Here is a 26,078-nt window from a genome sequence, read left to right on the forward strand (position 1 = left end):
CTCAGGAAGAGTAGGGCTTCAAATTCTTCCTTGCTTCTAGGTTTGAGGTACTCACAATCCAGCCCCTGCTGTCTCTCAAACCTTCCTTGACCAGTCTCTATCCCTCACCTGACTAGACTTACTCTAGCACCTACAGCATGCTATGCCTTCTCTGCCTCCTAGAGATGACACCTGCTTTTCCTTCTGCTTAAAATACTCTTCCATCCCCACGCCACGTGAAACATTCCAGGACAGGGGCAGTGGATGGGGATCCTCTGTGTACCCCTCAGCACCCTGCTTCTGTCTATCTACAGGAGAGCCACATTGTCTGCTAACTGCTTGTTTACCGTCCCTCTCTGCTAAGTAAAATGTGAATTCTCCAAGAACAGGGCCCTGGACTTATTCTTCTTTGCATCTACATCCAGGAGCAACTAGCTTTGTGTTTCAAAACAGGCCTTCAGTGTGGGCTTGTTGCATGAGAGGATGGAAGAATGGGGGAAAAGTAACGATTGATCATCATAATAAAGTTATTATTCATACAAGATTTCTTGTTAGTCTGGCCATGTGTACTCAAAATCGCATTTAAGGCTAAAGACTCCTGTGACGGAAAACCATTTAACCCCATTGCACAGGAGTGCAAATTGGGGATTTGGCCGGGAAAGAGCAATTCTCACAACCAGCAAGTAGTTAAAATCCAAGTCTGCCTGATTCCAAAGCCCGAGTCCCCCCAAATTACTGCACGGACAGAGGGAGGGACTGGTAGGCCAGCGGGGATGGTGCCTCTGGGCGGACTGTACCACCAGTTTCAGCGCGAATGCCAGCAGCAGCTCCAGCGTCCCCATGACGCGTGCGCAGTGCAGCGGCGGCGCCCCCTGCGGGCGGCGCGCAGGAGGCAGTGGCAGTGGGGGCGAAGGGGCGCTCAGTGCGCCTGCGCGCATGTGGAACTGGTGGCGGCACTCGGCAGGGATTTGGCTGTTCTTTTCGCGGCGGGCGCAGCCATGGCGCAGCCGGTGAAGCTGCTCAAGGAGCAGAAGTACGACCGGCAGTTGAGGTGAGCCGGGGCTCACCAAGCCGAGCGGGCGGGCTCTCTTGCGTCCAGGCCCGGCCTACTCGTGCGGGCGGCGCGGTCGGGCCTCCGTCAGGCCTCCCGCCAGGCTGGGCCGTGTCGTGTGGGGCGCGGGGAGCGGCGTCCTGGACTCTGGCCCGGGGCGGGAGATGGTCCGCAGGGGCCGAGACTTATCTTCCCCCGAGGGGCGCGCCAGCTTGCTCCGCAGTGTGCGGTGCGAGGGGCGCGGTCCCCGACGCCAGCCGGGTCTCCGGGGCTGCTGACAGCCCCGCCTAGTTGCGCTCAGACTCCTCGTTTTGAATGGGGGGATCGGGAGTACTCCAGGCTTGCCGCTGAGATAGTGTTAGGTATTCTAAGCCAGCGCTGTCCAGTAGAAATACAGACTAGACTCACGTGAGCCACATATGTAATTGCAAGTTTTTTGGTAGTCACATTAAAAGAAAGGTAAAAAGAAAGAGGTGAAATTAATTTTCATAATATAGTTTATTTAATCCAGGATGTCCAAAACATTACCATTTCAATACGTATCAATATAAAAAATTATTGAGATATTTTACCTTTTTTTACATTGCTGTAGAAATACGGTGTTTTACACTCGCAGCATATCTCAATTCAGACTAGCCTCATTACTAGTGCTCAGTAACACATGGTTAGTGGCTACCTTAGTGGACAGTGCAGGTCTAAACCATCAGGACCATCCTTGGCTACTTCCCTACCCTTGCCTTTTCTCCTCGCACCCCTCCCCCCTTTCTTATTTACTGAGCATCTTCTGTGTATTGAGGCAGTGGAGGTAACAAAAACACACTCCCCCTCCTCGCTTGCTGGAGAAGTTACAGTGTGCCCCTAAGGTCTGGAACTTCTATTTGCAGCTACAGCCTGGGGCTGTAGTAGGGGTTTAGGCACTCAATTCTTGTTTATTTTTCTGATGGCTGGGGGGTAAGGGGATCCGAACCTTTTGATCTTGGTGTTATAAGGCTGCACTCTAACCAACTGAGCTAACTAGCCAGCCCGAGGCACTCAACTCTGATAGCACCCTTAAAGCAGACTTTCCCTGTGCTTTACAAATAGGGTCCAGAGTTCCCCTAGGATGTAAACTCAGGCCCTTATGGCTTTTTCAGAGCTGGCACTTAGTCTCACTCTGTTCTTAAGCTTCTGGGGGAAGAAACAAGGTGACAGAGCCCTTGTAACCAACTTAAGTTTTCTTATAAATTCTTGGAGTTCTTGTGTTTTGAATGTAGATATAACCATAGGTGACAAAGTTGAGAAGATACTTGAGGTTACTAAGCAACTGAAACAAAAGAGAGTTTTTGCTGAGTTTGTTCTATTTAAGGACCAAACTTTACCTTTCGTAGTGAGAACTGGTTATTGGTTTTGAAGTGTCAGAGGTAAGCAGTTAGAAGCAAAGTTATGTGGCTAAGCAGCAGTCAGCAAGGCCTTGGCTCTCCTTAAGCCAGCAAAAGAGTAGAGAGGATTGATTTCTTGTTTGGCCCCTTTCTTGAAACATGTTACCTAGAGATGCACCAGTATTCTTAGGCTCAGCCTCCAACTACCCAAGCATCATCCATCAACCAAAAATGTCAGGTATCTTCTATGTGCCCTACTTCCATGGAAAAAACAGATGTTTCTAGTCATCTGGTTCTCCCAGGCTATTCCTCCATTCATTTGACAGCTGTTCAGTCGTCACCCACACTAGGCAAGGCACTTGTGCCAGGCATTGTGGCTCCAGTGGTGAATATAGGGGGTGGTCTAGGCCCTTATAGAGCTTAGAGTGGAGTGGAGAGATGGATGTTCAGGAAATAAAAAACGAAATGAAGCAGTTGGTTGTGATATGCTCTAGAGGACATACCAGCTACACAATAAGGGGGATTCTTCTTTAGATCAGGTGACAGGTAATGTACATTAAAGTCTGTCAGTCCTCTGGGCTGCTAATACCTATCTGACTATGTCAGTTTTCTAATGGTTTGGGTTTGCTCTATATTTCCTATACTGAGAAGATAAATTAGTTCATAGGTTTTCTGGGTGAAGGTAACCAGGTTGATGCAGATGCAATATGTGTGTGATCATACCTTACCCTCTTACTGATATGCTGGTGTGAATCAGGTTATAACGTACATTTCTGATTCTTACTGCATTTTTGTGTTTGTTAGTGTATGCATCTATTAATCATGCTGTTAGAATGTTCATCTGTATTATATTTTAAATCATTTCTGCAGAAGTTGATGTGAAGCTCTTTAGATGATAATAATTCAGTTTTCTTGGTAAGTCTTTTGCTCAGTCTTGCAGATGTCATAATGATAAGCCCTATGTCAAGATCTTAAATGCATGGGATCTACGTAACTTAAGGAGAAATGAAATAGAGAACAGACTAGGTTTTAAGTCCAGGACACTTCTTTAATGTTAATGAGTATATCTAAAGACTTTCTGTTCTGTAAGTTATCTGGTTTGAAAAGTAATGGACAAAGAGCTAAAAAACCAAATTTCTAGTTCTGATTTGACCCTCCCTGCTAACCATGCTAGGAATTGACCTGAACGAGTCTCACATTACTCTGCTATCTAATCCCCATAATAACATACTGTTCTTGTCTCACATGTTTGCTGTGGTTATCACATGAGTTACTCTATGCAAGAACACTTTAAAGATCATAGATCTCCATTCAAATAAGAAAATTGTATTTTTGTGAAAGTTTTTAAAATGTTGATTGAATTTGTATCTTGTTTTGTAGGTTGTGGGGTGATCATGGGCAAGAGGCTTTAGAATCTGCTCATGTTTGCCTAATAAATGCAACAGCCACAGGAACTGAAATTCTTAAAAACTTGGTACTACCAGGTAATGTAATTTGGTGACTGCATTCTAAATTTACTTCTTTAAGGTTTTAACTTAGAAATATATATTCTTGACTGACTTTGTCTCCCAGGTATTGGTTCATTTACAATTATTGATGGAAATCAGGTCAGCGGAGAAGATGCTGGAAACAAGTATGTTCTATTCTTTTCAAATATGTACACATTAGGGAAGGCAGTGCACCATTATGGGAGGGCAAGGCCTGAATCCTAGCTTCACCTTGATCAGGGTAACTTGATTCTGGGGAAAATCGTCCTTATGTTTAGGATTATTATGAGGAGGAAATGAGTTAATACAGGTAAAATGCTAGGACAGCATCTGGCAAATAGGCCATTAATAAAAGATACCCAGCATTACTGTCTTTATTGTTATTAATACAAAGGAATAGTCATTATTTCTTTATTTGTGAAATCTGGACACTTCCTAAGCCCTTGCATTGATTCCTAGGTGTTAGTATATACATAATTAACAATAATTGTATTTTTGGATTATGAGAATAATGGAAACACGGTACCTTTTATTTGTGGTGTCTTCTAAGCTAGCCCAGGTATGTCTCTCTCTGCACTATGCTATCCTTATAAAAACACTGTTTTAAAGATGGCCTGTATATCATTCTTTAAAGATTATCATATTTAAACTTTCAGAGCATTCCCAAATTTGGATTTTAAGCTCACCTTTTTCAGGGACTTGGAGTCTGGGACCTCTCATTGTATTTGTCAGTAAAGAACAACAATAAGTAAATTCAAGGAAAACAAGAATTTAGTTTATATTTAGCTCTGATGTCTTTTCTTAGTGTAGTAGTGTGCAAGTTTCTGCTGTTCACAACACAGCCCTTTTGCTGGTGTCTGTAAGTGAAAAGTCCTGTTATCTTTGTTTACTTGGTTGGTTAGAGCAGGATGTGATAAGAATAAGGTTTCTTCTTATGGAGCCAGTGAACTTGTGCCACTCTGGCTCCTGCCACCCTGACTCTGACCAACAGCCTCATATCTGGGCCTCAGAACAAGATGAGGGGTATATGTGGGAGGAAGCAGAATAAATCTGTTATAGTTTCTTGCAAAAGCAAGAGGTTCAATACAGCATTTCCAAGAGTGGAACACTGATTCTAGGGAGTATTAATAGCTGTTAAATGGGCCAGTGGGTTCCATTTCAAATGAGTTTGGGAAATGGGTCAAATGTAGTTAAAATTTCTTTACTGTAAGACTTTAATATCATGTGTATTATGTATATTATGAATTTCCAAGAGGGAAATAAAGCGGGAACCCTTTTCTCTCAGAGCATCTTGTGAAATTTGTATTCTGTGGTACACACTTTGGGAAACATTGATTTATTAGCCAATCTTTGTTTATAAGTTTCATCTGATTTTCTTCCTCCAGAAAGTCTGGTAAAATCTGTAACTAAAATATAGTTTGTTTTGTACTATGAATGAAATACACGTGCTACTACAGTTTTTCCTTTATAGTCAAGTAAGTCTTTAATTTTTTTTTTTTTGTTTTGTCCACTGTAGTTTTTTCCTTCAACGAAGCAGTATCGGCAAGGTAAGCAATCTGTTTCTTATAGAATATAGTTGTGTGTGAGCATCTAATGATGCCACCGTGTTTTGAGTGCATGAAAAGTTTTGACTTTAAAAGAACTTATTATTTCTCTGAGAAAAAAGTAATTTAACTTTAATTTAAGCTCATTTTTCTAATCTTGTAAATCTTTACTTGTTTGGTAGTTTAAGAATTTGTACTGCCTATTTTTACACTGTATCCTGTATTAAAGCTAAATCTTTAGTAATGTTAGTGTTCAGAGGATGATGTATTCTCGTTAATAAAAATTTTAGCTATGAGTTTGCCAGAAAATTTTTCATATTATATTTCAAATAAAAAATCTTACAAAACCATATTAGTCAAATTAGTACAATATTTTGAGTGGAAATGACTGTTATTTTAGTGATTGTCTGTGCTCATAAAGGATGTAGGGGGTTAGACTGAGTCTGAACTTGATCCAGAATATGTGTGCCTGCTACCCAGGGTTTTTTGGTCATTTGCTTAATCAGAAAAGTAGAGTGCAAATAATGTGGTCATTTAAGAACTCTGGATAATGACAGTTTAGCTCTGTTTTATGTAATATCCTGGTTGAATCTCAGTTTGAACACTATGTGAAGCAGAGTTGTCATACCTGTGCATGACATTTGGATGGTTTCACAGTGTGTTTTGCTTGATCTATAAATTGAGAGATTACATTATAACAAAATTTTTTCTAATTCAAGTCAAATGCTTTGTTTTTAAAAAGAACCGAGCTCATGCTGCCATGGAATTCTTACAAGAATTAAATAACGATGTCTCTGGAAGTTTTGTGGAAGAGGTATAATATGTATATACATTATTATTTTTGTGCTTAAATATAATTTTTTTGATAATTCAAAGCCCTAGAAATTTAGAATTTTGATTCTTTGTATCATGTATGTTTAGTTGGAATTTAATTTGACTCATTTGTTCTGAAATAGCTTAACTCTTTCTACCATGTTTAACATAAATGTGAAATTGTTGGATTTTTTTCCCCTGTCCTATTTAGAGTCCAGAAAACCTTCTAGACAATGATCCTTCATTTTTCTGTAGGTTCACTGTTGTGGTAGCAACTCAGGTTCCTGAAAGGTAAATTTTTATATTAATATGTTTGCATTTTAATTTTGTTATATTTGCATGATTTTTCTCTGCACAGTCTAAGATGTGTTTTTTAAAATGCTTAAATTCTGTAGAGACCTTTAACCCAAAACTTTCATAAGTCTTGCAGAATTGAAAATATGGGGAAGAGAAAACTACTAAGATGTAAAATTCTTTGGATATAGTCAGAGCAGTTAAACTGAATGTTGGTTATTTTTTACTGACTAAAAACTTGTTAGAATTGATTATAGGAATTATTTGGGGGTGTGTACATGGGTTTTATAAATATTTTTCTCTATCATGGAAATGTTTAGAAAAGTATCTTCAGATAACAGACTAGATTTTATATCCCTATAGTCCAAAAGACATACTTTGGTACTGCACCCTCACGGAATTGCTTGCTTTTCAGTGTGTGGGTTTTTTTGGTGTTTTTGTTTTTGTTTTGGCGGATGGCTGGTACAGGGATCCTAACTCTTGACTTTGGTGTTATAACACTGTACTCTAACCAACTGAGCTAACAGTCCAGGCCCACTTTTCAGTGTATTCTTGACCTACTTATGTAAATGCAATGGATGTATCTTTGCATTTATTATTTAGTAAAAAAGTTACTTTATTTTAAGGTATTTTCATGTTTGGCATATATCCATTTGCTTATGTTCCTGTTTATTTTGCTTTCTCTGACAGTACACTACTACGTTTAGCAGATGTCCTCTGGAATTTCCACATCCCTCTTTTGATCTGTAGGACATATGGACTAGTTGGTTATATGAGGATTATTATAAAAGAACATCCAGGTAAAATTGTTGAGCATATGGGGCTTGCTGTTGGTTGCTTTAGCTACAGTTTTAGAAACTTGACAATTTAAAAAGTCAATTTTAAATTGTGAAGTAAATTTGTAGCAGCACATCTCTGGTTCAAAGTGGCAGTCAATAAATAGGCTTTAATCTACTCTTTCCTTTATGTGGCATTATAGAAGGATACAAAGCAGGACATTCAACAGGTATAGCCAAGCAGCTATGCAAGTACCTAGTTCTTTTATCCCCTAACACACATAGGGCATGTATAGCTACCGTAGGAGAGAGCCAAGGTACGTGGATCACCGTGACACATAGAAGTCACATCACCTTCCCCCCCACTAATCTTTTATTTCATTCTCATGCTGGCTTTAGGTTCCCCCAGTTTCGGTGCAATTCCACACAATAAACAAGGCATTTACCTAACTTCTGTTCTCAAAGAAACAGTGTTATAGAAGACCAAAGTCATTCACAGGCCAGCCTGTATCAGCTTAGGGCTGATATTAGCCCTTTACATATAAAATTTTAATCTTAGATCATCATAAAATTTTCATTCAGTACTCATACAATGCTCTTTATTTACTCAAGAAAGCATTTTTATTCTCTGCCTACTATGAGCCAGACACTCTGCTAGTGTAGTGATAGCTGTTGGCATTGATAGCATCACTGAGGAGTAGTGTCTATGGGTAGGTATCTGTAGGCCCTATGCCCATTTAAAAATTATAGATTTCCTAAGTTCCTATAATGTAGTGTATTGCCAGCAGTATTGCTAAAGAATTGTTTATCTTAAGTGGGTTTATTTGTTTTGCAGTAATAGAATCTCATCCAGATAATGCATTAGAGGATCTACGACTGGATAAGCCATTTCCAGAACTGAGAGAACATTTTCAGTCTTACGATTTGGATCATATGGAAAAAAAGGTTGGTAGTATGTGTGACCCAACATTTATAGATAGACTTAAAACATTTATTTTTATCTAAGATTTTTGGATTACACTGAAGTGAGAAAATACTATAAACCTTCCTATTCCTGTCATTCAGATTACACAATAACATTTTTTTTTTTTTACCGTATCGCAACCCTCGGCTTGATGTCGTCTGCACCACACTCAGCCAGTGAGCGCAGCTGCGATCCCTATATAGGATCCGAACCCATGGCCTTGGCACTACCAGTGCCACACTCTCCCGAGTGAGCCACGGGGCCGGCCCACACAATAACATTTTACCTTACTTGTTTTCAGTAAATTTGGTTTTCCTCAAAATTAAAAAAAACTTTTTATTGAAGAAAAGTACATACACTGAACATAAGAAATTGGCCATTAACATATCCCAGAAGCCCTTGTCATGGCCCTTTCCTAAACAAATAGATGTACTTTAAAAAATAGTTTGAATTTTGTCACCTCAAAATTTAGTGGCCTAAAGAAAAAAAAAAGTTTTAATTTGGAGTGGGTGTTTGTTGAAATTCATTCCTTTTGAACCTATTTTTAGTGTTTGGAAATTACCAAGACAACATTATATTTCATTGTAAAAATAATGATATTTGTAACAGACTATATTATTTAAAGAGTATATGTTTTTTTCCCTGATACATATTAATTAAAACGAAGGTGTTTATTTGGTTTAGTGGAAAAAACAGAGAAGATCCTTTTTTCTTGGTCTAGAATTGCTATCTGAGATCAAGAAATCTGAGCTATATTTTTTTTGTTTTTGTTTCTTTTGAGGTTTTTTTGGATTTTTTTTTTTTTTTTTAAAGATGACCGGTAAGGGGATCTTAACCCTTGAATTGGTGTTGTCAGCACCACGCTCTCTGAAGTGAGCGAACCAGCCATCCTATATGGGATCCGACCCGTGGCCTTGGTGTTATCAGCACCACACTCTCCTGAGTGAGCCACGGGCCGGCCCCTGAGCTATATTTTTAGGTGGCAGTCTCTGAGACTGTTTTCTTGCTGATAAAAATATGAATGATCATAGTACATACCTGGCATACCAGGTTTAAATTGTACACGTCTCTAAAAAAGTTTGTAAAGCAGTTTTTATTAACGCAGTTCATTTTCCTTTATTCATCATTACTCCACGTATATTAGGAGATGATTCATAAATATTCATAAGAACTTGTTGAAAATGAGATGGGGTTGTGAAGAATTAATGTTAAATAATACTGACATTTTCTTTGATTTGTCTCTCATTTTTAGGACCATAGCCATACTCCATGGATTGTGATCGTAGCTAAATATTTAGCACAGTGGTATAGTGAAGTATGTCCTTTTTTTAAAAAAAAAATTCTGTGTGTGACTATTTTTACTATAAAGGATTACTTTGGAGGGGTAGGGAGATTACTTTTTTTTCTTATGGGATTGTAGGGCAGGTGGGTGCTTATTAATTTAAATCTAGCAGTTTTTCTCTTGATATGATATTTTTATTAACAAAATGAAATTTGAATAAGTGTCATTCTGAATCTGGCAGTGGGGAATGAATGTAGAGAAATGGCCCACAATTTCTGTTTTCTATCAAGTGAGCCTCTGATTTTACTGAAGTATATTATTTGTTGATGAAATATGTGGAGAATGGGGGAAACTTTGGACTTTCAATTTCTTTATTTTTTTGAGTTTTTATAACTAGATTTTTAAAATTTTTAACCAATTTAGACAAACGGACGAATACCTAAAACGTATAAAGAAAAAGAGGACTTCCGAGATTTGATTAGACAAGGTAATATTGTGGGATGTGATTAAGTATTGTATAAAGTTTGGAAAGCAAGTTACTTGAAGCAAATGCTTATTGGATTTCTGTTAAGACCTTTGTCAGATGAAGCTATCATGACCTTTTATTTTATTTTTCCTCTGGGGAGGCTAAGGAGCCAATCTTTGTCTAGTTTTAAGGGCTAATGATAAGTCATAGTTTTTCTTTTCTTTTTTTAAAAATTTTATTTTGTCGATATACAATGTGGTTGATTTTTGTGGCCCATTACCGAAACCTCCTTCCCTCCTCCCTCTCCCCCCTCCCACCCAACAATGTCCTTTCTGTATGCTTGTCGTGTCAACTTCAAGGAATTGTAATTGCTATGTCTTCTTTTCCCCCGTTTTTTTTTTTTTTTTTTGTGTGTGTGTGTGTGTGTGTGTGTGTGTGTGAGAATTTATTTATTTATTTTTATCACCCACCAATAAGTGAGAACATGTGGTGTTTCTCTTTCTGTGCCTGACTTGTTTCACTTAATATAATTCTCTCAAGGTCCATCCATGTTGTTGCAAATGGCAGTATTTCATTCTTTTTTATAGCTGAGTAGTATTCCATTGTGTAGATATACCACATTTTCCATATCCACTCATCTGATGATGGACATTTGGGCTGGTTCCAACTCTTGGCTATTGTAAAGAGTGCTGCGATGAACATTGGGGAACAGGTATACCTTCGACTTGATGATTTCCATTCCTCTGGGTATATTCCCAGCAGTGGGATAGCTGGGTCATATGGTAGATCTATCCACAATTGTTTGAGGAACCTCCATACTGTTTTCCATAGAGGCTGCACCATTTTGCAGTCCCACCAACAATGTATGAGAGTTCCTTTTTCTCCGCAACCTCGCCAGCATTTATCGTTCAGAGTCTTTTGGATTTTAGCCATCCTAACTCGGGTGAGATGGTATCTCAGTGTGGTTTTGATTTGCATTTCCCGGATGCTGAGTGATGTTGAGCATTTCTTCATATGTCTGTCAGCCATTTGTATATCTTCCTTAGAGAAATGCCTACTTAGCTCTTTTGCCCATTTTTTAATTGGGTTGCTTGTTTTTTTCTTGTAAAGTTGTTTGAGTTCCTTGTTCTGGATATTAATCCTTTGTCAGATGTATATTTTGCAAATATTTTCTCCCACTCTGTTGGTTGTCTTTTAACTCTGTTAATTGTTTCTTTTGCTGTGCAGAAGCTCTTTAGTTTGATATAATCCCATTTGTTTATTTTTCCTTTGGTTGCCCGTGCTTTTGGGGTCGTATTCATGAAGTCTGTGTCCAGTCCTATTTCCTGAAGTATCTCTCCTATGTTTTCTTTAAGAAGTTTTATTGTTTCAGGGTGTATATTTAATTCTTTACTCCATTTTGAGTTGACTTTAGTATATGGTGAAGGGTAGGTCTAGTTTCATTCTCCTGCATATTGATATCCAGTTCTCCCAGCACCATTTGCTGAAGAGGCAGTGTCTTCCCCAGTGTATAGGCTTGGTGCCTTTGTCAAAGATCAGATGGCTGTAGGTGTGTGGGTTGATTTCTGGATTCTCTATTCTATTCCATTGATCCGTGTGTCTGTTTTTATGCCAGTACCGTACTGTTTTGGTTATTATAGCTTTCTAGTATAGCTTAAAGTCAGGTAGTGTTATGCCTCCAGCTTTATTTTTTTTGCTCAGCGTTGCTTTGGCTATGCGTGGTCTTTTGTTATTCCATATAAATGTCTGGATAGTTCTTTCCATTTCTGAGAAAATGTCATTGGAATTTTGATGGGGATTGCATTGAATTTGTATATCACTTTGGGTAGTATGGACATTTTCACTATGTTGATTCTTCTAATCCAAGAGCATGGGGTATCTTTCCATCTTCTTGTATCCTCTCTAATGTCTCTCAGCAGTGGTTTGTAGTTCTCATTATAGAGATTTTTCACGTCCTTGGTTAACTCAATTCCTAAGTATTTTATTTTTTTGGTGGCTATTGTAAATGGGCAGGCTTTCGTGATTTCTCTTTCTGCATGTTCACTATTGGAGAATAGAAATGCTACTGATTTTTGTGTGTTGATTTTGTATCCTGCTACTGTGCTGAAATCATTTATCAACTCCAAGAGTTTTTTTGTAGAGGCTTTAGGCTGTTCGATCTATAAGATCATGTCATCTGCAAACAGGGACAGTTTGACTTCATCTTTTCCAATCTGGATGCCCTTTATTTCCTTCTCTTCTCTGATTGCTCTGGCTAGTACTTCCAACACTATGTTGAATAGGAGAGGTGAGAGTGGGCATCCTTGTTTAGTTCCTGTTCTTAAAGGAAAAGCTTTCAGGTTTTCCCCATTCAGGATGATATTGGCAGTGGGTTTATCATATATGGCTTTAATTATGTTGATATACTTTCCATCCATACATAACTTATCGAGGGTCTTTGTCATGAATGAATGTTGAATTTTATCAAATGCTTTTTCAGCATCTATAGAGATGATCATATGGTCCTTGTGTTTGATTTTATTAATATGGTGTATCACATTTATTGATTTGCGTATGTTGAACCAACCTTGCATTCCTGGGATGAATCCCACTTGATCGTGGTGAATAATTTTACATATGTGTTGCTGTATTCTGTTTGCTAGTATTTTATTGAGGATTTTTGCATCTATATTCATCAAGGATATCGGCCTGTAGTTTTCTTTTTTGGTTATATCTTTACCTGGTTTTGGTATCAGGATGATGTTTGCTTCATAGAATGAGTTTGGGAGATTTGCATCTGTTTCAATCTTTTGGAATAGTTTATAAAGTTTGGTGTCAATTCCTCTTGGAATGTTTGGTCAAATTCTGCTGTGAATCCATCTGGTCCTGGGCTTTTCTTTGTTGGGAGCTTTCTGATAACAGCTTCAATCTCCTTTATTGTTATTGGTCTGTTCAGATTTTCTACGTCTTCATGACTCAGTTTTGGGAGCTTGTGTGTGTCCCGAAATTCATCCATTTCCTCCAGATTTTCAAATTTGTTGGCATGTAGTTGTTTATAGTAGTCTCGAATGATTCCTTGTATTTCAGATGAATCAGTTGTAATATCACCTTTTTCATTTCTAATTTGTGTTATTTGAATCTTCTCTCTTCTCTTTTTTGATAGCCATGCTAATGGTTTGTCAATTTTATTTATCTTTTCAAAAAACCAACTTTTTGATTCATTGATCTTTTGTATTGTTTTTTGGGCTTCAATTTCATTAAGTTCTGCTCTGATCTTAATGATTTCTTTCCATCTGCTAACTTTAGGTTTGGATTGTTCTTGTTTTTCTAGTTCTTTAAGGTGAAGTGTTAAGTTGTTCACTTGCCATCTTTCCATTTTTCTGAGGTGAGCATTTAATGCAATAAATTTCCCTCTTAGTACTGCTTTTGCAGTATCCCATAGGTTTTGGTATGATGTATCCTTATTTTCATTAGTTTCAATAAATTTTTTGATTTCCTGCTTGATTTCTTCTTGGGCCCTTATGTCATTAAGTAGAATGCTGTTTAATTTCCATGTGTTTGTATAGTTTCCAGAATTTCGTTTGTTATTGATTTCTGATTTTAATCCATTGTGGTCTGAGAAAATACATGGGATAATTCCAATTTTTTTGAATTTGTTGAGACTTGATTTGTGACCTAATATGTGATCTATCCTGGAGAATGATCCATGTGCTGATGAGCAGAATGAATATTCTGAGGTTGTTGGATGGAATGTTCTGTAGATATCTGCCAAGTCCAATTGGTCTAGAGTATTGTTTAGATCTTGTATTTCTCTGCTGATTCTTTGCCTAGATGATCTGTCCAATATTGACAGTGGGGTGTTCAGGTCCCCTGTTATTATGGTATTAGTGTCTATATCCTTCTTTAGGTCTAATAGAGTTTGTTTTATAAATCTGTCTGCTCCAACATTGGGTGCGTACATATTTATGATTGTTATGTGTTCTTGATGGATCAATCCTTTTATCATTACATAGTGTCCCTCATTGTCTCTTTTTATGGTTTTTAGTTTAAAGTCTATTTTATCAGATATAAGAATAGCTACTCCAGCTCGTTTTTCTTTTCTGTTTGCATGGTAAATCTTTTTCCATGCTTTCACTCTTAGTCTATGTGAGTCTTTATGGGTGAGGTGGGTCTCTTGAAGGCAGCATGTAGTTGAGTCCTCCTTTTTAATCCAGTCAGCCAGCCTATGTCTTTTCATTGGGGAGTTTAAGCCTTTTACATTAAGAGTTGTTATTGAAAAGTGTTGATTTATTCCTAGCATTTTATTGATTATTGTTTGGTTGTCTTAGGTGTCTTTTGTTCCTTGCTTTCTGATTTAAGGTCATAGTTTTTCTTAAGGTTCAATATTATGATTCTCCCTTCAGAATCTGACAAGGTTATTTCTAGAGTGTTGGGGCGACAGAAGGAGTAATAAGAAAAAGGCTGTTTGTTAACCATTTTCTATTTTAATAGGGATTCTAAAGAATGAAAATGGGGCTCCAGAAGATGAAGAGAATTTTGAAGAAGCTATTAAAAATGTGAACATAGCACTAAATACAACTCAGGTATTAAAAGAGTTGCTGAAGGATTCATATAAGTAGCATGGTGTCTGAAGTCCTCAGATGTGAAATAGTTGATTATAATGATTTGAGTTAATATTTCCTAAATGTATAGTTAGTTAGAAATATCTGTAATATAGCTGGAATCTTGTTTTAATAATAATCTACACTGTCCTTCATAAAATGGATGTCAGTGCTGCAGCATGATACAATAGCTTTATAAATTAATTATTTAAAGTACGTAATTTGTGAATAGTAATAGTTTGGGGGTAGGAATTATATAAGGAAGGTGATATTTTGCTGGTCCAAAATATGTTGCCTGCAAAGTTAAATTTTGTTACCCTTATTTGCTTCTGACTAATTATTTGGATATAATGGAAGATGTTCTTAATGACATTGTACTCTTTAAAAATTATTTGGAGGATAACTGAGATGCCTTTTGTTTTGCTGTGGTTTTGTTGTTGAAGTCTGACCAGTCAGGGTTTCGGAGAGCTTTGGAACAACGTACCTGGTAGCTTCAGTTAGAATTTTCTTGTAATTTACAACAGTGAAAATGCTGCCTTTCAAGTTAGGAAAGCACTTGAATGTACTGTCATTACAAACTTTTTGGAGATAATGAGGCAGTGTTGCTGAGTGATTAAAAGTATGTGTGCTATGTGAATCAGTTTTCTGTGGTGATGAAAATTTTCTCTCTTAATTGAGGTGGTGGTTAAAAATACATATGTATATTTATCAAAATGCATGTACTTTTCACTGAATATACAATTTACCTCAATTTAAAAATAAAAAGGTTCTAGTGGTTAGGGACTAGTAAACTAAGTAAACATAAAAATGCACCAGATACTATGAACAGAATTAGAGTGGAACAAAGGGGTAGTCATAATGAGGAGGAGGGGATCTGGGATCAGGAAGCAATTTTAGATAAGGGTCAGGGAGATTCTCTAACAGGTGTATTTAGGCAGAAGCCTGAATGAAGTGAAATGCAGAGGTCTGGTGGAAGAGCTTTTCAGGTGGAGGAAGCACATATGCACAGACCCTGAGGTGGGATGAAACTTGACATTTGTTCAAAGATTAGTAAGAAAGCCAGTGTGATTGGAGTGAAGTGAAAAAGGGGGAAAGTGGTGAGAGGGATTTGAGTTCGGAGAGGCAGAAAGGGCCATATCATAACATGGCCTCGTAGGCCATTGAAGTGCTTTATCAGTGGACTGGAGTGATCTGATTTATATTTCTAAAAGATCTGGCTTTTGTGAGGAAAATACAATGTAGGAGGACTGGGAGTAGAAGCAGAGAGACCAGTTAGGAGGTTGCCACTAAGAAATTTATTTTTTCCACATGATCGTAGAATCAAAGCCTATAATTTGTATAGTTTTTATCTATACAAATTGAATGGTGATCTTGCTAGCAATAAAATTACTTAATTTAACTATTTAGTTTCTACCTGTTTTTTTTTTTTTTTTTTTTGGTGGCTGGCTGGGATGCAAATCCAAACCCCTTGACCTTGGTGTTTTAAGGCTTAGCTCTAACCAGCTGAGCCAACCAGCCAGCCTAAGTTTTTGTCAGAGTGGTTGTCTCTTTCAACAGTCACTAATTCAGGTGTAAGGGTTTCAAATTTTTGACAAGATAGAAAACTATGTAGAACTACAAATCTGGTATGATATTAATGTCTATAATCTTTGTTATGTCTTCAGATGTAACTATATAAAATGATTTGCTTGGGCTCTTTTTACTCCATTTATGAGGGAATAAGTCAGTCTTTTTTTTTTTTTTTTTTTTTAAAAAAAAAAGATGACCGGTACAGGGATCTTAACCCTTGACTTGGTGTTGTCAGCACCAGCTCTTCCAAGTGAGCTAACTGGCCATCCCTATATAGGGATCCAAACCCGTGGCCTTGGTTGTTATCAGCACCACACTCTCCCAGGTGAGCCACGGGCCAGCCCTGTCAGTCTTGAATGCTAACAGCAATAGGCAGGAGAGGACTTTCTTCCATTTTCTCTTTTCCCATCAAATCTTCATCTGGTACTGATTCTAAATAAAACTCAGCACAAATCAGATGTTTGTATTTGACTGCAGTTTGAGAGTTCAAAGAACTTACTTGAAGAAATAGCATTGAAAATAAGGTGGGCTAATTCTTGTATAAATAAATGTTTCATGTTCCTTTGTTAGATCCCAAGCAGTGTTGAAGATATATTTAATGACGATCACTGCATAAATATCACCAAACAGGTAACAACAACAAAAAGTAGAAATAGTGCCACCTCTAAACCTTTGGGTCAAAATAAAATGCCACTTGATGTTAATTTTTTCTTATCCTTTTAGACACCATCATTTTGGATTTTAGCTCGTGCCTTAAAGGAATTTGTGGCCAAGGAGGGTCAAGGAAATTTACCTGTTCGAGGCACAATTCCTGATATGATTGCAGATTCGGGAAAATATATAAAATTGCAAAATGTGTAAGTCACTGTTTTCAAACTATGTAACAGACAAATTAATCTGTTTATATTAGAGATAAACATTTTTATCAGCCTATCAGAAATCAAATGAAAATCTCTTATAACCTTATTGCTTTAAAAGTAAGCTAAAGAACTTACGCAAATTTTTTTTTTTTTTTTCTGAATTTTATTTTTTAGAGAAGTTTTAGGTTCAGAACAAAATTGAGTGGAAAGTACAGAGAGTTCCCATCTAGCCCCAGGGGGCAGATTTTTTTCGTTTATATTTCATGATAAAACCTAACATTTAATCACTTACTCTGTGCTATGAACTATTTTGTGTATTACTTTAATGCATATATAAGGTTCACAACAACTTTTTGAGAGAGATACTGTTATTGTCCCCATTTTACAGATGAGGAAACTGAAACAGAAATCGTAACTTATTCAGGATCAAACAGCTGGTAAACAGCAGAACCAGGATTTGAATTCCATGAAACCCAACTCCAGAGCCTATACTCTTAGCCGTGGACCTCTACTGCCTTTTATCTGTAACTTAAAACCATGAAGTCTTTAGTTTCAGTGAATTTTTTATCATTAATGTTTTGTAACATAAAGAGTCCATGACTATAGTTAGAGACCTGCTATCCAGGTATCACTAGCCTGAACCCAGGTAGACTGTGGTAGGGATGGGTCTCAGTGGATATTACCCTTGTAATAGTGCTGATGAATGCAGGGGTACTGACTTGGTTTCCTCAAGGGCCAGATAATGTCACACAGAGATGATGTCTGTTCTCTAGATAGAATGCACTCATCATCTCAGTCACTGACTAACAAATCTTGGTTTGTTCTTTTTGCCTAAGAGTTCAACTCCTTAAAAGTAGGGAAAGATCAATTGAGGATAGAAGTATGACCTCACATGGGAGGTAGTCATCTTAAATACTGATCATTTTTAGAGGGTGAAATATAAATAGACCTAAAGAAAAGTTATACATGAATTTGTAGATGGACAGTTTTGAAGTATTTAACTTTCCTTGGACGTGATTTCAAGAGACAAGTCATGTTCTTCATTAACATATTTTCTCAGGTCCTCTGTCAGAGAACACTGGATCATGGATCTCTCTAGGAGGGCATTTTTAAGTTGGGGGCTGTTAATTATAGAGGTAGCCTGGGTTTTAGTGGACTGCAAGGCTCTTACTACCATTACTGGAAAGATCCCAGCCACTGATAGGTGCTGCTGGTACCATTTCCTTAGCACTTCCACATTTTATATATTGCCAGACCAGTATTTTTTTCATGAAAAGGAAAGGACCTTTTGTATGCTTCATGGTGATAATTTAAATTTTGCTAATTTAAAAATTCGTTAATAGTAGCTTTTCTTTCTTGTTATTCTTTTCCAGTTATCGTGAAAAAGCAAAGAAAGATGCTTCTGCTGTGGGGAATCATGTAGCAAAATTGCTGCAGTCCATCGGTCAGGTATGCTTCTGGGCCCACTGTGCATTTGAGGGTACATCTCCGTAAAAGCCTGAACACAACTTCTAGCCAGAAATGGTTTAGAGATAGAGGGTGTGGTGCTGACTGTACTTCTTTAGAGTAAGTTCTCACTTGCCTGCCTAATGAGAAAGTATGTTATAAGGAAACAGGTGTTTTTAAAGTGCTCTCCCTGCTCTTGGAGAAAGCCTCCCCATCTCACAGTAATTGGATTTGTGCTGTGTCCTTTGTTAATCTCTTTTGTACTGGTGCAAAACTTGCATTTCTCTCTTTACAGGCACCAGAGTCCATTTCAGAGAAAGAATTAAAATTACTCTGTAAGTCCCCTTGAATTGATTTTCTTATTTTGCTTGATAAAAATGTGCCATTGGGAATAGGAATTTTAAATGGTTGAAATTTAAAATTTTCCATGGTCTCAGTGGTATAGATATATATAGTTATTAGGGTTTTTTTCTGTCATAATATAATAAATGGAGACGGTACTTTAAGACTGGGTCAGAGGAAGGGCATATCTATCTATGGCAGTGCTAAAAAGGCATGAAGATCAATTAATTGAAAATTGTCATTGGTACAGAATTATTTTTAGCTTATTAATTGTAAATAATTTGAGAAACTTTTTTGTCTGGAGACTTTGGGTGTGAAGTCTTGAGTCACATGTACATTGATGGTATCAGTTTAAATACTCATTTTGATCTGTGTTAAATGACTGTAATGGAATTTTTTGCTGTCTAGTTTCAGAGTGGCTAGGCTCCTGGGGTCTTCTTGATAAGTCCTTACTAGGCTTAAAGCATTTTCTTTTATTTAAGAGTCAGTTTCAGAATAATAAAAAATCTGTTTTACATGCCATTTGAAGATTTTTCCCTGTAGCTATTCCTTCTAGTTCCTGCAGAAATTTATATTTTGCATTGCATCTTTAAAATAGGTCTATCCAAGCTTTCTATTTCTTACTTTTCCACAATGCCTGTTTAGGCCCAGTTTTAATGTTTTGTTCCACTACTGATCTTATACCTTGTTTCTGCATTAGTGTTCTATTAAATTATATGATATCAGATTAAAAGCTGCATGTTGGGTATTTGAGGATTTATTATTCTGTTTTGTCTACTTCGGGGTATGTTTGAAAATTTCCATGACACAAAATTTTTTTTATAAAAAGCCTTACATATATCAAGAGCACAATATATAACACTCTCCTGTAGGACTCTTTATCCATAATAATGATGAAAAATACTAATTATTGAGCCATATCAGGTATCGTGCTAGGTATGCACTGTATATAGTTGTCACATTTGATCCATAGAACCACTCTCAAAGGTAAACACTGTTATCCCCACTTTACAAATGAAAACTGAGGCTCTGAGAGGTGCCAACACCTTCTTAGTGCCGAACTGGTTATAGTGCCAAATAGAAGACATTTCTTCACATTCATGTCTGTGAAGGGTATGTACAAAATTTCCTTTTCTTAAAGTTACCTGTGATTTGGAATATTCACCTGTCACAACCATTATTTCCATAATGTTTTTACTGTGTACAGGCAGCAATTCTGCATTTCTTCGAGTAGTAAGATGTCGATCCTTAGCTGAAGAATATGGTTTGGATACCATTAACAAGGATGAAATTAGTAAGTATAATAACCTTCTGATGCTACATTAATTTTCATTAGTTATAAAGATATAAGAATTTTGTGTATAATATAAAAGATAATGTAAATGTTTATGCTCTAATTTTATTCTATAAATCTAAGTAATTATAGTTTATATATATATATATTATAAAAATTTATATATACATAAAATCATATTTAGGTCACTGAGTCTGTTGAATGATATGAATAAAAGCTAAAGTTAGCTTGTTATTACTTTAGTAGAGATTGTGTAACTCCAGCTAATAGTCCATAAGATCACTGGTTTATATCTTAATGTATCTCCTCTTATTTTATTATTATTGACCATTTTCTATTTTATTGTCACAAACATTTAAATTTTGTGGTAGAATTGTCCTGTATCCTGAAACTTGAGTATATAGTAAATTCAGCCCTTTGTTGTATTTTGTGAATTACCCAAATTGTACTGAATTTTTTTTTTTTTGCTTTTAGTTTCCAGCATGGACAATCCAGATAATGAGATAGTATTGTACTTAATGTTACGGGCTGTTGACAGATTTCATAAACAACATGGTAGATATCCAGGTAAGAATAGCGATTGAATTACCAAATATAATAAAACCTTGAATAAACACTTAAATTGAATTGAGTCTTAAGGTGTTCTTAGGGTGTTTACAATAGTAGTGCTTGAATTTCACATTGTAAACATACCTAGTTTATCCCAGTGAGGAACTACCATTTGTTTTTTAAGTGTAACTATTTGCAAATAGTGTTTGATTCTAAACTATTGTAGGGGAATGTTGTTTGAATGCATATAAAAGAAAATTTTTTCTGTCAGTTTCTTAGTTTTCATAGTTTCTGTATTTTTTTGTCAGTTTCTGTAGGACTCACACTGAGTTTAATTTAGTGGAATAGGAAAGCCACAAGAAGTATACCAGTGACTTCTAAATTGAGAACTCTGAAGATGTAGGGATTTCCTTGTTCTGTATCTATTTTTTGTTATCTGCACATGTAGTAGTTGGAGAATTGGCATAATCTCAAAGATTACAGTTAGTTCTCAGAGTATTTTTATTTTTGATGATAATTTTAACTGTGTATCATAAAACCTGTTGCCCCAGCTGATGTAGTTTGCCCCCAGAATTTATAGTCTTAATGAGCAAGCCCACCAGAAGAAAAAAAAGAATAAATACCAAATGTATATTGCTTTATTTTTATTATTTAATTAGAATGTATTTTGGTTGTCTATTACATAAACAAACCACCCCAAAACTTAGTGGTTTAAAACAATACATTATTATCTCTCTTGATTTTGTGGATTGACTGGGCTTATTTAGGGAATTCTCTTTGGGAAGAGGGGGTGTCATGTAGTTGCACAACACCTGAGGTTGGAGTCATTCTGAAGGCTTGATCGATTTGAGTTAGATGTCCAAGAAGGCATTTTCACTCGTATGTCTGGGACCTTAAGTCAGGGTAGCAGAAACAACTGGGGGCTGGTCATACATCTCTCTCCACATGGCTAACTTGGGCTTCCTTTTACCATGGCAGTCCTAGGGTAGACTTACGTGGTAGCTGGCTTCCTCTGAGTTAACATTCTAAAAGATACAAATGGAAGGTTTAAGGATTTTTTTTTTTTTTTTTTTTTTTTTTTTTTGTCAAGGTTTAAGGATTTTTATGACCTAGTCTTGGAAGGCACACAGTATCACTTATGTTGTTTTCTATTGGTTTCACAGGCCAGCTTAGATTAAGAGTGGGAGGGGATTACATGAAGGCATGAAGGGTATGTTTACTGGGGTACCATCATGGGAGACTAGCTACTGCATAGAGCACAGGATTTGGAGTTAAACCTGGGTTCCAATCCAAGCTCTATCGCTTACTGTTTCTATGATCTTGGGTTAAGTGACTCTTTCCCTCCAAGTCCAGTTCTGTCATTTATGGAATGGCAGTAATAGTATTTACTTTATTGGATTTTAAGGGTTAAATATGTGATATATGAAAATCACTTAAAACATTGCCTAGCACCTTGTAAGTATCCAGTAAAGGATAGGTATTACTATTATGAGTAGTGACAATAGGTTTTTAAACCAGAGTGGGTAAGAGACATGGATGTTTTAGTAATACCTTAGTGTTATATTTTTCCTTCTAATAGTAATAATAAAAGCTTACCTTTGGAGACATTACAGTTTAATCATTAAGAATTGTCTGGGCTCCTATTCTAGTTTTGCTATTTATGAGCGAAGTAACTTAATCTGTGCCTCAGTTTTCTCATTTCTAAAGGGGGATAATAATACCTACTTTATAAGGTTGTTGTGAAGATTAAATCAATTAATATATAATTTACTTAGTGTCCAGCATCTGTTAATGCTCAATAAATGTTACCTGTTATTATAGCTTTATGTACTCTGTGTCATTTAGTCTGTTAAAATGGATAATAATGACCATAATTTTTATGAAGGGTATATAGGACATTATCATTCATTCAATTCTTTTATCAAATAATTATAGAGTGCTAACTACAAGGGCACTTTAAAAAGTTTGTGGAATTGAAGGATAATACCAATCTTTCCATGAACTTTTTGATGTACTCTCATATGTGCCAGATAGTCTTCTAGACACTGGGTATGGAGCAGTGGACAAAGACTTACCTAATTAAAATTTTTAATAGGTTTTAGTTGGTCTCTTTGATTATGGGTTTGCAATATTTGCAAATATTTGTCTCATACTTTCTATTTTGTTTTTACTTCACTTTTATACCTTATTGTTTTGACTAGAACACCTGAAACTGGATTAAATAAAGGATATAGCCATTAATTTTTGAATCACATATTTATTTTAATGAAAATTAATTTATATGTATTTTTAGGGGTAGCTACCTATCAAGTTGAAGAAGATATAATAAAGTTGAAGTCTTGTCTCACTGGCTTCCTTCAGGAATATGGATTATCTGTAATGGTGAAAGATGATTATGTCCACGAATTGTGAGTATTTTTAGGGCATATCAGAGGTAATACCCCACCTGTCGTAGGCTAATCTAAGTTCATGTCTCCATCTTTTCATGTAGTTGTCGATATGGAGCTGCTGAGCCACATACTGTTGCTGCGTTTTTGGGTGGTGAGTTCCAAAGATAAGACTGTCATCTGTTGTTACACAGTACAGTTACTATTTGAATATGAAGTTTATTTGTTTGTTTGTTTTTTAAAAGATGACCGGTAAGGGGATCTTAACCCTTGACTTGGTGTTGTCAGCACCACGCTCACCCAAGTGAGCCAACCAGCCATCCCTACATAGGGATCCAAAACCATGGCCTTTGTGTTATAAGTACCACACTCTCCCAAGTGAGCCATGGGCCGGCCCTTGAAGTTTGTTTTCTTACCTATTTTAATTAGGGAGGTTAGTGAAGTAGAATGTTATATTAAGTTTAGATTATTCAGTAGTCCGCCCATACGGTCTCCTTGCCATCCATCTTTCCCACTGTCACTCATCTTAACTCCTGGAGAGTCACTCTGAATCCTTTTTTGTTTTGTTTTGTTTGACGGCTGGCTGGTACAGGGATTGAACCCTGGACCTGTGTGTGATCAGCACCGCACTCTAACCAACTGAGCTAACAGGCCAGCCCTCTCAATCCTTTAAAGCATAGCTTTGATTATGTCTCTCATTTAGCTAACCCTCTGCCCCACCAGTACACACACATGCTCTCTACAATGGTCAAACAAGTCCAGGGACCTTAGCTTGACATTAAAGACTGTGTTCTGGTTCCACTCAACCTTTCTGGCCTTGGTGTTGCCAAGTTACTTGCTTTTCCCCCAGATATGCCCTTTGATTTTCCACTCCTAGATCTTTGCTCTTCTGGGCTCATTTGCCTTAAAATTCTCTATTTCCTGCATGTCCAAAACCTACCTGTTCTTCAAGGCCCAATTCAAAAATGCCATTTCTTTCATAAAAACTCCTTTTACTTCCTTCCCTCCTTTTACTTCCCCCTTGTCTTAGTTTGAGCTGCTACAACAGAAAACTGTAGGCTGGATGGCTTACAACAGAAATTTATTTCTCATAGTTCTGGAGGCTGGAAGTCTGAGATCAGAGTGTCAGCATGGTCAGGGTCTAATGAAAGCCTGCTTCCTGGTTCACAGACAGCTCTCTTCTCACTGTGTCCTTACATGGTGGAAAAAATGTCAAGAGAACTCTCTGTGGTCTCTTTTATAAGGGCACTAAATCCCATTCATGAGGGCTCCATTCTCATGACCTAGTCACCTCCCAAAGGCCTCGCCTTCTAATACCATCACATTGGGAGTAAGGATTTCAACATATGGATTTTGGCGGGACACAAACATTCACTCCATAACACCCCTCCAAAAAAACATTTCTCTCCTGCCTGTGATCTTCTATAGACTGAGCTATTTGCTTGTTACATTTTCTTTCTGGATGATTGTTTTGAAGGTAGATCCAGGTCTGATTAATATTCAAAGTGTCCAAAATGTAAATGAATGCTACAGAGCTAAGAAAACTATATTCTAAGCAAACCCAAATTAAAGCTTGATTCAGGATAATTTATTTTAAACTAAAACCAGTTCTCTTGTGCCAAAATAGCAAAGTAACCTGCCAGATAACAGAAAAGGGCAAATTATTATTTATTCAGATTCAGTCCAGATTCTAAGAGATACAGCCAGAGACGTAAGATGACTGGATGACTTGCCCATAGCAGAGAAAAGTATAAATTGAAAGTTTTTACTTCTGTGTATTCTATAATCATTTTGTACAATGCTGTTATATCCCCTCACTTCTTTCAGGTTTTGTTTAAATGTTATCTTCTCTGTGATGCTATCTGTGACTCTCCTATTTAAAACTGAGCCCCTCCTCTTGCACTCATATCCTCCTTCCTTGCTTTTTCTCCTTAGCACTTACGGTCATTTGACATACTATACTTTTTATTTATATGTAAATTATCTCCCCCTTGCTGCTAAAAAAGTGAGATCCATGAGGGCAAGCAGATCTTTTTGTGTTTTGTTGCCTACTGTATCCCTAATGCCTAGAACAGTATCTGGTGCATACTAGAGTCTCAGATTTTATTGAGTCAGTGAATATTTGGGAAAAAGGAAGTTTCAGGTTATAAAAGATACAGAGCTTTTTTTCTTGGTAGTTTTTTGTTTTTTCTTCTGTTTATTTTTTTTTTAAGTAGTTATAGTAGCCTGGCAGTATTTAATATAGATTCATATCTAAATTACAAATTTTTTTATAAAAGTAAAAAGTTTATCTATGTTATAAAACAGGCACAAGGTAAAATTGAAATGCAACAGAAGGATGTCCTTTGAGAATCTTTTATGCCTACGTGTATACTTTTAAAAAGTTTGATCAACCATACTACTGTTTAGACTTTGTTTACTTACTGTATCTTGCCAGTCTTTCTAAACCACCATAATTAAAAATACTTCCTTCTTTTAAATTGTGCCGTAATATCCCATTGTGTGAATGTCTAAAACAAAACTTTTATTTCCTTTAATAACATAGTTATAAAGAATTGTAGCCTTTTATTTTGATACAACTCAGTAAGCTATGTTTGTTTTGGACTACTTTGAAATAACTTTGCTTTTGGAAGGGAAAGGTTTCTTTATGAATTGAGTATTTGTATATAACTCTTGAAGTTTACTCTTTTCAAAGATTTGATTTTCTTTTTTTTCCTTGCAGGAGCTGCTGCTCAAGAGGTTATCAAAATAATCACTAAACAATTTGTAATTTTTAACAATACTTACATTTATAGTGGCATGTCACAAACTTCAGCAACTTTCCAGTTGTAGAATAAGCACCTGTGTAGTGTGTTAATGATCGAAAGTGTAATTGCCTTCTGGTTGTACTTTAGTCTGTAAAATTCTGCTATAGGACAGCTGTTAAATTGTTTCCCTAATAAACATTTGTTCATTTGTAATAATGTCTTGTTCTTTTCGGGGAGGAGAGAGGAAGCAGTCATTTTCCCAGAGAATAAAACTATCCATTTTTAGTTGA

The 26,078-nt window shown here is 36.7% G+C and overlaps 1 protein-coding gene across 3 annotated transcripts; it reads left to right on the forward strand.

Moving 5' to 3' along the window:
* The first annotated feature begins 897 nt into the window (after positions 1-897).
* Positions 898-26,078, forward strand: NAE1 (NEDD8 activating enzyme E1 subunit 1). 3 transcript variants are annotated; one of them, XM_063110505.1, is made up of 20 exons: positions 898-1,030; positions 3,769-3,872; positions 3,961-4,021; positions 5,392-5,422; positions 6,162-6,233; positions 6,444-6,523; positions 7,217-7,326; positions 8,138-8,247; positions 9,519-9,581; positions 9,972-10,035; positions 14,485-14,576; positions 16,734-16,793; positions 16,887-17,020; positions 18,397-18,472; positions 18,765-18,804; positions 20,019-20,105; positions 20,580-20,672; positions 22,948-23,062; positions 23,146-23,195; positions 25,764-26,078. In XM_063110505.1, the coding sequence occupies exons 1-20, from the start codon at positions 978-980 to the stop codon at positions 25,871-25,873; spliced, it is 1,605 nt and encodes a 534-aa protein (XP_062966575.1). In that variant the 5' UTR covers positions 898-977; the 3' UTR covers positions 25,874-26,078. The 3 variants fall into 3 exon arrangements, with proteins under 3 accessions (XP_062966575.1, XP_062966576.1, XP_062966577.1); XM_063110506.1 differs by lacking the exon at positions 6,162-6,233; XM_063110507.1 differs by lacking the exons at positions 898-1,030; positions 3,961-4,021 and having other exon boundaries at positions 3,812-3,872.

The sequence above is a fragment of the Cynocephalus volans genome, chromosome 10 (assembly GCF_027409185.1).
Source record: "Cynocephalus volans isolate mCynVol1 chromosome 10, mCynVol1.pri, whole genome shotgun sequence".
Classification (NCBI taxonomy): Eukaryota; Metazoa; Chordata; class Mammalia; order Dermoptera; family Cynocephalidae; genus Cynocephalus; species Cynocephalus volans.